The following is a 14,907-nucleotide window of genomic DNA, read 5'->3' as shown; positions in this document are numbered from 1 at the left end:
GATTCCGACAGACACAATGGCACACGGCACGATGCTGCTGCTACTGAGCTTGGCTCTCGCTCTGGGACCAGCCGTAGGTTTCTATGGGGGTTCCATGATGTTCACGCCTGGAAACAGATTTCCAGATGGAACAGTGGAGGTAAATCCGGTTTTGAAATGTTGCAACTTAACGAGTCTCACTTTAATTTGTTTATTTGTATTATTTTTTTATTTGTTTTACTTGTACTATTTCTGTGTATTACTGTCATTCAATGTCAAATTAAGCAATCTAAATTTAGATCATGAATATTTAATTTCCTGAAGTTTCTCAGCTTACTGTGGTGCAAAGCAATATTGTTTTATTATTGTTAATTATTATCATATTATGTATTTATAATATTATAGTGTTTATTGATATATATTTTTTTATTTTTGTTGATATTTTATATTTACAGTTTTCACATTTTAAATTTAATAATAATTTTGTTATGTGCTTTCATCATTTTATTATTTTTACACATTTCTATATAGCTTTCATTTTTTTTTTAGTTTTAGTTTTAGTTTTAGTATTTTTAATTCTTTATCTTAAACATATTTATTTGAATTATGGTAGATGCCAAGTCAACATTATAATTTTCATTTATTTTAATTTTTTTTTTTCAAAGTCCCAAAATAAACCTTTCCTTATAAAAAAAAAATCATATAAAGCATGTCATGTAGTTTATGTAAATCATGTGACAACAAAGCCGGTCTCCTCTATGTGTTTTTGGCAGATGCACTTTTACTACAGAGAATCCAGTAGGGGTCCCTGTGGTTCTCAGGCTGACTGGATCTGTGAAAGTGGATCATGTGGCATCCTCACTAACACCGAACCTGTGGTGACGGACAGTGCAGCTGAAAATCTGTGGTGCCAATCAGAGGTTTACATGGCCACCAATGTCACTAGTAATGGTCCATTCATTCTGAGGTAATTCTGATGCTGTTTTTATATAATATCTAAGGCTCTGCCTTAAGTAATTGATAGTCTTACATTGTAATCACAAAATACACATAACAGATACAAATAAATAAATACAGTCCCTAATGATCTGAAAAAATGTGTATATGTTAAAGAACAAGTTCCATAGTTAATGCATAAAGTGAATTATATGTTCCCATGTATTTAAACACATAAAACTAAATGACGTATTAACAAAATGCACATGCATTTTATTAAATATCTCTATCAGTTCCTCTGGCTGCTGCTGGGAGGATAATGTTCATGGTGTCGGTGGATGGGCGCTTCGCACTCATGTTGACGCTGGTCGACGATCTGACACTCAGTCTCCAAACAGATCCCCTGTTTCAGCAGCAATTCCAAACATAAGGTGTGCGCTTTCTAAAATGACATCATGAAAATGTTTATATATATATCTAACATTTGCATTTTTATTAACAGAAACATTCAATGCCTTAAATAAATAATCTTGCTCCATCGTCTTAATGATACACAGGATTCCTCAGAACTGCTTCCAGAGCATTCGTTTGCTGGCACATGATCCAGATGACGATGATGTGAGATGCAGGTTTAATGACGCCAACTGCACAGTTTGCCATCAACATCCAAACATTCATCTTCAAGAGGTAATGTTTTCTAATGCCAAACCTTTCAACTTAAAGAAAGGAAAATTAAGTTCCTTGACCCTTTTCACATTTTGACCTTTTAATGTATATTTTGGTGTGTGCGTGGTTTATTCTTTTTTGTAGGAATTGTGCACCTTGCGCAGAGAAAATGCTCTGGACGTAGGTGTGCATGTGTTTGAGCTCATATTGGAGGATTATGCCGTTTCAAACATAACTGTGACTGACGTTAGCGGGGTCTCCTCAGTCAATAATGCAGTCAGTGACAGCAGTAACCCAACTGCCCTCAGTCAAGTGCCTCTGCAGTTTGCAGTTGAAAGTGAGTGAGAATCACATTATCTGCTATGGGCCAAACAAAGGCCCTCCCTCATGCAATAAAATAAGTTAGGAAGCTTTTCAGAAGACATTGAAAGAAATCACAAAAATGGATTCAAATTAAGTAGAAAAGTGAAAAACATTAAGAGCAATATCTTAAATTTTTTTAACATACAAAATCTCACAAATGAATTGAAAGAATATCAGAAGTATTGATTTGTCAGAGTACAGTAAAAATATGATGTAGAAGCAAATTTCATTTAGAAATGGCTAGTATATTTTACAAACAATTACAAAGAAACGTCAAGTTGCTTTGATTCAAATGTGAAATTTTTAAGTAGAAAAACTAAAATAGAATTTTCTTGTACTGTTATAATCATAGTTTTATTTCCAGCTTTGAAAAATAATTTTATGCAGCAATCTCAACTGACTGGAAAAGTTATGGAAATATATTGCTCAAGTCTGTGCAGAGTTTATTTTTTTTTATTTATGTTTCTATATATTTATTTATTAATAGAAGGTATCAAATGTTTCATCTGTTGATGAATGTCTTTTTTTTTAATCCAAAGAAAGAAAAAATGGAAGTCAAAAGTGCATGGGAAAGAATATAAACTAGATATACGGTGTAGAGCTACAGTATAATTCGACCATTATCCGAGACATCGATCACCTCCACAACAACAAAATACATTAATCTGTGTTTAATTGACCTGAACAACTGGTTTCTGTCATTTGAGAGAATGCATGTCATCAGCAAAAGCCAAAACAATGCAAGACATGTCAAAAGAAAAACTGTGGATGAACAGGTTCATGGTGAATTTTATCAGAAAATAGAAGTGAACACATATGCTCAGTGTAGTATATTCAAAGTAGTGCCACAGATTTCAATAAACATTTCTTAAAATAACCATTTTTTTTCTTGTGAAGAAAAAACTATCTAAAGAGCTTTTTTCTACTATAAAAACCCTTTTGTACACTGAAAAGCTTTAGTGGATGTTAAATGTGCTTCATGCTGCCACAGATTGCATTTAAGAACCTTTAGTTTTATGAGTGTATGGGACGCTTTTATTTTAGGTCTGCTGTGAATTGTGTAGCACTGATACTGTGTTTGTGCATTTCTGTGTATTTAAACAACATCTACACCATCTCGCAGTTCTCCCACCATCTCAGGGTTGTGTACCAGGCGTGAACAAACCAAGTTTCTTGACACCAACTCCTTTACATGGAGATGTGCATCATGCCGCTGTGGGAGAGGCGCATGAAATCACCCTCCGAGCACAGATCTCGGACAGCAGGTCTGAATAATGAATCACAATATTTCTCTTAGATATTTATCTATCTAAGCCAACTTTTCATTACTGGAACTTCTGGATTTGATTTCATTTTGCTTTTGGCGGCAGTCATAGATTTGTAATCAATTTCATTTCTAAGTGGTGTGATTTTAATGAGCAGATGAATTTAACTGAATTCCTTTTTTATCAGTAGATCCTGCTGGAAAGAATACCTTGACATGCTCGAATGTCAGTGTTTGCCAAATCAGGTTTTTCATGTGTCTGCCGATTGAGTTACAGTAATGTTATCTGATCTTTCTTTTGCTCCTGTCTGTGTAGCATCTATGACTTCCAGGTCAGTGGCCCCTCTAATATGTCTAAGACTCTGACAAGTGAGAGTAATGGGGTTTTGGTGGCAACACTGACCTGGACTCCACAGGAGACGGATCTGTACCGTCGTGTACCTGTGTGTTTTGCAGCAGACACACTTCACAGGTAAAGTGGGGTCTGTATTTAAATTGATTATTTATGTTCTCTGCATAGTTTCTTATGAGTTCTTGTCTGTCTTTTCTTTATCAGTCAGTCAGAAATGAGGTGCATCATTGTGGCTGTGGCAAAAGCAAGGGTTCTTTCAGGTAAAAACAATAGCAGGAACTTCTTTTATGTGATTATTATTTGAGTTGAGATTGGATATGCATAGATTGTTTGTTAGCGAATGATTTTTTTTAGTGGTTGATTAATTTTTTGGTCTTCTGCAAATGATTATTTTTTTTATTTGATGTTTCTTACTTTTGAAGCACATGACTTCTGAATGTTCGAAGGTTCCCCATACGAAAAAGTTTATTCAAGTGTGTTATATACTTCTTTTAAACTAAAAAATAGGAAACTATACTTTCAGTCTACTTTTTATGTACTTCTCAGAAATGTGCTTTATGTATTTCTAAGAAATATACTTAAAATGTTATTTAAGTATACTTGACTTATACTTTTAAAGAGTCTAAATATATTTGAGCTATGCTTGTGCTCCGGGAATCCATGTTTTCTTTGTTATACTGTAGGGGGCGCTAATACACATCTTCTGTACATAATTTCCAAACCAAAAGTGAAAAAGAAACCAAAACAACAGATGCTTCCACATGTAATCTAACATGATCATCAGACATAAAACAGCATCAAAACTGTGTAACGTTATGGAATAAAGTGTCAACCCATGAAGAGCTTTGGGGTGCTGATCGACTCCATCTACGCTTTGATCATCATTCTGAATCAAATTCAAAGTATTCTCAGCTTATTGTTCAAAATGTTGTTTATCTCTTAATTTTTTTTATTTATTTATGAAACTTTATGAAACCGCATTCATGTGTTTATAAAAAAGAATGCATGAAGCTAGAATAAAATGTTTTTGTTTAGAAGCAGATACCCTGTTCTTTCTTTTGATGATTGTATGTTCAGATATTCATATAACAAAATATGTAGCCTAATAAAATTCAAAATTACTGGTCGTCAACATCTCAACAACTCTAAACTGTTTTTAATGAATCGGTTGCCTAAATGATTCGCTCATGAAACACAAATATTTTCACTTATCGACACCTACTGACATAACAATGTAACTTACAGAAAGAGCCACTGAACGTTTCAGTGAACAAATATGTTTGGTGAGTCACTGCGTATAAATCAAATTCCTACCACTAAAAACAACTTTAGCTTGTACATTGTGTTGTTGTGGCAGTTCCTAACAAACCTCAAGCGAGTTTCCTTTAAAGGGGGGCTACAATGCTGTTTCATGCATTCAGAGTTGTTTACACTGTTAAAGAGTTGGATTCTCATGCTAGCCAAAGTTTCAAAAAACAATTTGGACGTATGACGGAGTATTTCTGTGCCAAAAATCTTACTTCCGGGTTCGTACAAGTTTCGGAGAGTTTTTTGGCTCTTCATGACGTAGACGAGGGTGGAACTCCTTATATGGGTATTTCTCCCAGCAGCAAGGGAGTTTCACAAGTGTCTTTAATGAGGAACGTTTTATAAACAAGGCCCAGCTCGACGCTGGATTTGCACATTGTTTGGTACTGAAATATGGAGCGGTCCCAGCTATAAAAGATCCCGGTCATGATTTAGAACTGCTGACGGTAAGTGAAACAGCATCAAATGTCTGTTTTGTTTGCATTCGGCTCTCAAATGCTCGTCACTCTTTAGCTCCGCCCAAGGCGTGCCTGCAGGAGCTCTGCTTTTTCCGGAGAGAATCGTAAAGCTGTATATTTCTTTTATAAATATGATAAAACTAAAGACTTTTTGGAGATATGAAGGATGCAGTACTACTCTATAGGTACTCAAGATTAACATGAGATTGGGTTAAACTGTGTGTGTTATGCCCCCTTTAAATTTAATTAATCAGGTAGTTAGATAAACAGCTGTATTTTTATTTAGGTTTTAAATGTTATTGTGTTATTGTGTTTGTGTTTCCTGCGTAGCTAGAAGCGTTTGCATTCACATAATTGTGTAAAATTTAATGCCTGGATGTTTTTTATGATTTAAATGCAAGTCATACAAAAAAATACACCAGTGACTAAATTAATGAATCATATCTTTCAAGGTGATGCAAAAGTAATCTGTGAAGATAACAGCATCAGCATTGTTGTCAGTAAAGCCACCATGGATGGCATTGACCAGAACTGGCTCCAACTGCGAGACCCCACCTGTTCCCTTACCTCCAATGACACACACATCCTGGGCACGATGTCCCTCAACACCTGTGGCACTACCATGGATGTATGCCAACTAATATGTTAAATATTTGAGTGTTGCATTAAAGCCCCTTACATTCTCTTTATTTTTTCTCTCTTTTGTCTTTGTTTTCAACACCAATCAGGACTCTGGAGATTTCATCGTCTTCAAAAACGAGATCAACTCCTTCGAGAACCCGAATGCTGTTATCACCAGACGCAATCAAGTTAAATTTGGCTTCTCCTGCCAGTATCCCAAAATGGCCATCGTCTCCAACGGCTACGTCAACCATAAATCTGACTACATCTTCACTGAATCTAGCTTTGGCACGTTTGGTTACGCGTTTGAAATTTTCACCGACAGCAGCTTCGACAGTCAGGTAGATCCCAGCCTGTATCCAGTGCAGGTTCAGCTGATGGACCAGCTCTACATGGGCATTGAAGCTCATACTGCTCTACCTGAGGTCACTCTCTTCGTTGAGTCCTGCAGAGCCACTCCTGAAGACAATCCATTCAGTGCTGTCTTTTATGACATCATCAAAGATGGGTAAGACTTTATCATGAACCAGATTTGGACATTTTTAGAAGAAAAGAATAGGATATTGCCCATTTTATGGTCCTCCAGCCATACGTATGAGCAATAGCATGCACCAATGATAGCATAAGTAGGCCTATAATTAGTCCCAGATGTCTATTAACTGTATTCCAAGCTTATCATTGGTTATGCTTAAAACACTGCATTAAACATTTGCTAGATTAAGCTTTTGGGCTACTAACGAAAAGGTTTCAGGTTCAAGTCCTTGTACAAAGTAGGCTCCTTTAAATACACGATCGGCCTTCAAGGCTTTGTTGAATCTCACAATGGCTTTTCTCAGAACCATTTATGATTACTGTAGCTGCAGGTGTAGTTTAGTAATGTGTGTAGCTAAAGATCAATGTTTGTATTTGTGCACCTGATGCGTTTTTCAGTGCTAAACACACTTGTTTACACCGTATTAGTGAAAGAAAACAATTTATCATTTAATCATAAATTCAAGTTACTCATAGCATTTAATCCGCTAAAAACTTAATCTGCTGAGAGATCTCAAAATAGCGTCATTAATACTTTTATTCAGCAAGGACGCATTAAATTGCTCAAAAGTGTCACTAGAGACATCCAGAACGTAATTCAAATAAATGCTGTTTTTTAAACTTTCTATTCATCAAAAAATCCTGAAAGAAATATGATTTTTCTGCAAAAAGATGAAGCAGCACAACCGTTTTCAACATTGATAATAATAAATGTCTCTTGAGCAGAAAATCAGTATATTAGAATGATTTCTGAAGGATCATGTGACACTGAAGACTGGAGTAATGATGCTGAAAATTCAGTTTTGCATCACAGGAATAAATTATGTTTTAAAATATTTTCAAATAGAAAGCAGTTATTTTAAATTGTAAAAAATATTTCACAATATTACTGCTTTTACTGTATTTTTGAGCAAATAATTGCAACCTTGATGAGCAAAGACTATTCAGTATGTACATAGACTAATCACAGTTCATCAAGGCACAAAGAGTGTATTGTGTTGCATTTTCTTTTTACTTTGAAAGCAATAATGCACAATACCAAATTTCCTGATATAGGCAATAATAATGTAATTCAGTTCTTCGATTGTGTTAATTCAGGTGTGTTATGGATGAGACAGTCATGGTTTACCCAAGTGTCTCCACAAAGTATGACTTTCAGATCCAAGCCTTCAAGTTCACAGGAGGCTTCGATGAGGTACAACACATCTGCATAACAATTGTGTTTGTGTTTAGCAGGAACATTTCACTATAATACTCTAAAATCATGTTGACAGGTGTACATCAGCTGCTCCGTGATCCTGTGCGCAAAAGACAGCTTAAACTCCAGATGTGCCCAAGGCTGCCTAGGCCAAGCCGCACGCAGACGTAGGCGAGATGTGAGCCAAGAAACTGCCAGGCACTACATAACCCAGGGTCCCCTGCGAGTGGCGAGACAGGCTCGTAATGCTGGTATGTGAATATGGTTTAACAGAATAGTTAATTGAAAGTATGATCATTTTTTTCTTTTTAATCTATTAGTTCAACTAACAATGAGTAATATATTTCTTGTGGTATATTTTCATCTCTGTTAATGTTTGTTAAAGGAATAGTCCACCCAAAAAAATACAGAGGATGAGTACATTTTTAGCTAAATTTCATTTTCTGGTGAACTATTCCTTTAACTAATGTTCATGAATGGAACCTTATTGTGAAGTGTAACCATGATTTCTATGTCACGATCTTTGATGTAACTCTTTCATTTTGTAGCCTCAAATGACGGTGGATTTCTACACATGAGCACAAGCACTGGGGTCTTTGCAGGACTCTTTGTTGTCTCCATTGTGGTGTTGGTGGGAATACTGGTATATAATGCCAGAAGAACAAGATCTGTTGACCGCATGCATCTACTCTCCACTTTCTGAGATACTGTAGTGGCCGGTTTGAGAATTACATCCTTTCAGACTATAAATTGTAGTTAAAGTGTTTCCCGTTTCCCCACACGAGCAGTAAATGAACAGTTTTTGAAGTAAATGGTATAAAGGCAGAACAATGACCATTGGTGTGGCTGGTATTATCCCAATTCTTTCATCATCTTTTTTTGCCACTTATTTCCTTCTTCACTTTCACACAACATTCCTCACTGACACATAACATGTTTATTGGGGTGTAATTATAGAAAACATGAACCTTCAATTAGTCTTACTGAGAATGAGACGGCATTCCAGGGCTGTTGGAAGAACTAACATTTATTAATGAATTTTGGTTTTAAAATAAAATGGTTTTATGAATTTTGGTTTTAAAATAAATTTAAGCATTCATTGTGTTGGTGTGTGGTCATTTGCAAAAAATACCCTCCTTGGTCAATTTTGTGTGCAGAAAGTGTTTGTTCAAGCATTGTTGTACGTACTGCTTCACTTTAGTCATTATAAGAAATAAAATATTGGTTTCAGTAGAGAAGCAGCTCACACATAAAACTGAAATTTTCAAAATGTGGTTAAAGCATTTTTTTCTTTCACTCACACACTTTCCCCTCTTGATATAAATCACATGCTAGATGATTTTAATATTCTAACATAACATTAAAAGATTATTATCATGGGACTTGCTAGTCTATATGAAAGTACATCATCTTATATTCTCACACCCTTTTATGGAAAGAATTTTTGTTATTTTTTTGTTATTTTTGTTGAAATTTCACACCCTTTTATGGAAAGAATTTTTGTTATTTTTTTGTTATTTGAGCTGAAATTACACACATATTATTTAACAAATATTAAAACTACAGTATATACATATTTAGGCACAACTATAGACTTAAATGAAAAATGAAATTACTAAAACTCTAACTAAAATTAAAATAATAAAATATATAAAAATCTATTCCAAAATATTAATAAAAACTGTAATAGTATAAATTATAATAGTATAAATTAAAATAATATAAACCAATTGCAACTGTAATCTTTCAGATGACAAAAAAATAGTAAATGTATTTAATTAAATACATTTATTTTGAATAACGATTATGCATAAAATGCATCTAAAATCAATCAAGTTAATCTACATGATAATGATCAATGATCATCACTCACTATCTCAAAAAAACACTGAAGCATTTCCAATTAGTCATCATGACTGTGTTTTATTTAATGCAGAAGTTTATAAAAGAAAAATCAAAAGCTTAATGTAGTTAGGCCAACATCTTAGCAGCAAACCTGCTTATAAGCTTAGTGCTGAAATGCTCTAATAGTAAGTAATCTCAAAAATGATCTTGCATTCATGTCACCTACATCAGATGACTTATGGGAAAGCAAAACTTCCTGATGATAAAATGATGTGGAGGATAAAAGCTGCAGGGCAGGAAGTACATGAATATTCTTATATGTAAGATTTCAGAAAATTACATGTCTTTAAAATGCATTGAGTTCCCATCACTTTTTTTCCTACAGATCCACTTTATCTCAGCAGATTAGAGAACACAATTTTAAATGTCAGATAAAGTCATATGCATAAAATGATTGACTGCAATACGCAAAAATACACAGGCATTATAATGATCTGCTAGTGAAAGTAGAAGGAAACATTATGAGTCTTAAAATGAATTAAAAGATTAGTTCACATTTAAATTTAGATTTCCTGGTAATTTACTCACCCCCATGTAAACCCCACGATGTTTACGTCTTTCTTTCTTCAGTCGTAAAGAAATTAAGGTTTTTGATGAAAACATCCCAGGATTATTCTCCTTATAGTGGACTTCAACGGCTACCAAATGGTCGAAGGTCAAAATTACAGTTTCAGTACAACTTTAAAGGGGTCAACACAATACACAATATGCTTTATAAACAAAAATGCTTCCATGACTTCACATAATACGCAATTACATTGAAGAGGTCTTGCTTGACGTAGTTAGGTTTCAAAAGATTTAAACATCCAGGATACACACACGTAGTGACCATTTTAAATGATAAACTGACACAAAGATATTTTAATATGTGTCATTGAACATACAACAACTTTTGAACAGTCCTCCTTCTCCACATTTATAAACACTGACTGAGTCGGTACTTCCGAATACATCATGCGTGACCTTTTCAACGTTATTACGTATTACATGAAGTCATGGACGCGCCACGCATAGAGCAGTGCAAGGAGCGCATTTTTGTTTATAAAGCGTATACTTTTTTCTTTTTAGGAAAATTACAGATCGTTTCGCTAGATAAGAGAAACATTTTGAGTCTTCCCCTCCCTTGCCTCCTGCCTCACAGTGCTCTGGTCCAAATGCCTGCTTTCCTCTTTTACATCACCTACACACACACGAGTCCGGTGAGAGAGAACACGTCAATAGTTGTGGAACTCCAGTAAGTAAGGCTGTCAAGGCTATTTTATACACTTAAACATCAGATTTATTATTATCATCACGTATATGCTTTATAAACAAAAATGCGCACCGTGCACCTTGACTTCACGTAATGGGAATTGTGGTTTAAGGTTTACGTATTCGACGGGAAAACCGTGGACTTTGCAACAGACGGATACTAATGTCTGCTATTGAGAAATTTTAACCAAAGTATTTTATAGACTTTTCATTAAGACCCTAAAGAATCATATAAATTTGTGGAAAATGGGCATCCGATGGCCCCTTTGAGCATTTATTGACTGATTGTTTTTTCATTAAGACCCTAAAGAATCATATTAATTTGTGGAAACACACACAATCAATCTATCAATCAATCAATTAATAAAAGCTTATATAAATATGATTCATATTTTTTGTCTTGTCCTCATTATCGTTGAGAAAACCTAATTCTAAGATAAAAGCAAGAAAGAAAGAAGTTAACAATCACTATGCAAAGAAATTAAATATCTAGCCTAGGGTGTGCAACATAGACAAAAAATTATATCTCGCTGTTTTCTGGGATTTTATTGATAATCAGATGATATTTTGCTGAGTGTGTCGCTCTGCAGGACTGCTGTGGACAGCTGACTCCTAAAGTTTTTGATATTCTTCATATTCTGCGTGGTCAGTTCACAGCATTGACAGAAATTAATCTTTTGCAACAAAGTGATTTTTACCCTTATGGGCACTTTTACCTTTATAAAGCCATTTTTTTCTAGAAGTGTGCATTACCTTTTGCGTCAAATTCTTATATTTAATCAATAAAGTCAGTTAGAATAATAAGATATTTGGGGCTGCTACCAAACAAATAAAATCATTATCAACAAAATTCATCTTTGCAATGCAAAGGAAACACAGAAGCTGCATCTGAAGTGGAATTTAGATGTATTTACACACTGTTCAATGTAGGACATGAATGCATTTAACCTGCAGTTACAAATGCATAAATAATGTTTTGATATTTCAATTCTAAAACGTTGAATACTGATATTTGAAATCATTTAAAAAAAATGAAAAGGTACTTTATATGTGAAATTAAAACAGCTAGTAAATGGCAGCAAGTCACTGTTAATAAGTGAGTCATTGCGATTGAAAAGGGGGTCCTAAGCAAGGTGTACCTAATAAAGTGGCCAGTGAGTGTATCATTTTAAGTTCATGCTTATTTTATTTCATCTAACAACATTTGTATGGTTTTAATTTTAGTTAACTATAATAACCCTACTGTGCACTACAATTACTGGTTCAGTAACAATATGTCTCACTTGCTTCGTAAGAAAGCAAACAATTACAAACAATTAAAAATGTGCAAACGATTCATTTTTGGGTTAACTATACAGTTAAACAAGCATTATATTTAGCTGTCATTATTCAAAAATATTTGACAGCTAGAATGAGGCAACTGACTAATCAGAGCCCAATATTTCAGAGAGTATAAATTGTGATATTGTACAGAAATGTAACAATTTCAGGTCATTTTCCATTGATTTCCTCTTTAATGTTCCTCTAATGTTGCTTTTATCTGATTTCAGATACTTACACCGAACAAAACTCCGCCACTGCTTCCAAACCATGTTTAACATATAGATTTTCATATATTTTTAAAAGCACAATGCCCTTTGTTAATCTTAACAATTGTTTTTCTTAATAGAGAAACAGAAATTTGATTTAAGATCTGAACATGCTTTATTCACCCTCATGTAAAGCTGATGATTGACATAAGTTGCCTAGTCCAGATTCCACAAAGATGAGCTGCCGATTAAAAGGAAGTTCACCATCACTTACCGGCTAGGTGTCATATGTAAACATTACCAGTAAGAACAGAAATAAAACCATTTAAAAGACAATGCCAGCTTGGAAAGACAAAAACAAATGAGTCAGCTGTGAGTTTGTGGTTGCATTCTTTTAAAATTAAAATGTTTGTGCAAATAATAGAAAAACAAAGTGATTATTCATTCTAAGACATGCAAGTCCAAGAATATGTTTGTATATGGCATATTAAAATAAAATATATTTCAGTTTTTTTATATACTTTTATTTTTATTGAACACAAGGAACAAAAGGTCATCATGGGCGTTACAGACGCCCAGACAATACAATTTTCATACATTCTTTGGAGTGTAGCATCACACTTATCCTCAGTGGTATGTTTACACAATCCATTTATCCCACTACTTAATATGTTTTTCCAAATTAAGTCTAACAGTAAATGCAAAACTCTTCATACAGTATATTTCGTTTACAATTCCCAACCACTGATCTCTTGTTTGAGGGTCAACCTGGAACCATTTACGTGTTATCACTTTCCGACTGCTTGCTAAGAGTATTTTTAATAAGTATTTATCACTGTCTAGAACTGTTTTAGGTATTTTTTCCAGTACAGTGTCATGACTGAAAAATCCAACCCCCCCTAATATTTTTCCAATTTCAGCTGCCACTTCATGCCAGTAAGGTTGTATTTTTAGACATGTCCAAAAAAATATGGAAATGATTAGCCATTGAGGTTCCACACTGCCTCCAACAAAGACCCAGACTATTAATTTGGGAGTTAAAGAATCTTATTAAATTCTTCCATTCAAACTCCCGCCAGGATCTAGAGTTCATTGTGTTTGCCTGTGTAACACATATATCTATCCAGTTTTCTCTGTTAATTGAGAGTCTGATCATTTCTCCTAATTTTGTTTTGCATAGTTTATATGTCAGAAACAAAAAAAAATGCCAATCATTCTTTAGCAGTTTTTTCCTTTACTGGAAATCAAGCCAGATTATAGACTGTAATTTCCTCAATCAGATACAATAAAATAGAAAGCTGTTCCCAGATTCAGAATACATCACCTCTGATCAGCATGTCTCTCACCTCTCTGCTCTTGGCCGAGCTTCTGCTGGTCACCACAGCAACAGCCTCACACTTCTATGGAGGCTCAATGACCTTCAACCCAAGAAGGAATCATGATGGATCATACAAGGTGAGAACTTAATTAAAACTGTATCAGTAGCAGCCATAGTCCTTGTTGGGTGATATACTGTAAAACAAAATTTTAGATTTATTTGCATTTCACATTAATGCATTTAGAAAAAATAAATGCTTTTTAGAATTTACTTCAGTAGTCATGCTTGTTTCATTTTTTAAAAGTTAGATTAATTTAACAACAGGGTTACTTTTGAAATGTATTTCATTGCAGATTACAAAATACATGTTTAAAAAGTATTTTGTAACGTATTTCGTTAGATTACTTAATTTTAGTAACTTAATCTAAATACTTTGGAACACTTAAGGTAAGGGGCATATTAATCCTCTTATATCCTTTGGGGTCTATATGTGTCACATGCTGTCGAGGAATGAGAACAGCAAACGAAGATATATTATTCAAAATAGACTTCACTGAGACTAGAGACTTGAAACAGCACATATCACAAACTAATAACTGACAAAGTATAGAACAGAATCAGGACTATAAGTACACACATGGTAAATGAGAGGACTAAGGAGGAACAGCTGGACAAGGATTAACTAATCAGAAACCATGGAAATTAATGAGAGCTTATAATAGACAAGACAGGAACTTAACTAAACTGAAGGTAATTGTGACAATATGACCCCAACTGACTTTTCTTTAGTTAAAAAAATGGTTCCATTCATCTCAGTGGAATGAAATTTTGTGACTTTTTCTAAATGATCTATCTATACACACAGACAAAAACTGGGTTTGATTCGGTTGCTCTAAATGTGTGTAAAAAAAAAAGTCACACTCATGACCTTTGCACATTAAAAATGAATGGGAAAATGGAAAAAATGTTTGTTTGTTTTTTATGTTTTTTTTTGAAAATTTCTACATTTAAATCAAGGTCTGGTCCAAGAGCATAAACACAAAGTGGAACAAACTTTCTATCTCTCACACACAACAGTTATGACTGCCACAGAGAGCATTGGTATTGAATTTAGCAAATAAAATCAGCCACAAATGCAGAACACACGTGCACACACATGCACTTACACACACACGCACTCACAAACACACACACACACACACATACACTCACACAGACACACACAGGT

The 14,907-nt window shown here is 34.3% G+C and overlaps 1 protein-coding gene across 1 annotated transcript; it reads left to right on the top strand.

The window, feature by feature from the left end:
* Positions 1 to 8,780, top strand: LOC109080748 (CUB and zona pellucida-like domain-containing protein 1). Its single transcript, XM_042744621.1, has 13 exons — positions 1 to 139; positions 753 to 946; positions 1,209 to 1,346; positions 1,473 to 1,602; positions 1,726 to 1,918; positions 3,068 to 3,209; positions 3,525 to 3,680; positions 3,765 to 3,820; positions 5,779 to 5,954; positions 6,055 to 6,455; positions 7,577 to 7,673; positions 7,753 to 7,927; positions 8,225 to 8,780. Exons 1-13 carry the CDS (start codon positions 17 to 19, stop codon positions 8,377 to 8,379), a joined length of 2,136 nt encoding a protein of 711 aa, XP_042600555.1. The 5' UTR covers positions 1 to 16; the 3' UTR covers positions 8,380 to 8,780.
* The last annotated feature ends 6,127 nt before the right edge of the window (positions 8,781 to 14,907 follow it).

Source organism: Cyprinus carpio, chromosome B18, assembly GCF_018340385.1.
Source record: "Cyprinus carpio isolate SPL01 chromosome B18, ASM1834038v1, whole genome shotgun sequence".
Taxonomy (NCBI): domain Eukaryota; kingdom Metazoa; phylum Chordata; class Actinopteri; order Cypriniformes; family Cyprinidae; genus Cyprinus; species Cyprinus carpio.
This window is presented reverse-complemented; position numbering and strand designations above follow the sequence as displayed.

What these genes read in the sequence shown, in the direction of transcription:
- LOC109080748 (XM_042744621.1), top strand. Translation starts at nt 17, where the DNA reads ATGGCACACGGCACGATGCTGCTGCTACTGAGCTTGGCTCTCGCTCTG. An exon ending in TTCCAGATGGAACAGTGGAG is followed by an intron (nt 140 to 752) that starts GTAAATCCGGTT and finishes TGTTTTTGGCAG; the next exon opens with ATGCACTTTTACTACAGAGA. An exon ending in TATGACATCATCAAAGATGG is followed by an intron (nt 6,456 to 7,576) that starts GTAAGACTTTAT and finishes GTGTTAATTCAG; the next exon opens with GTGTGTTATGGATGAGACAG.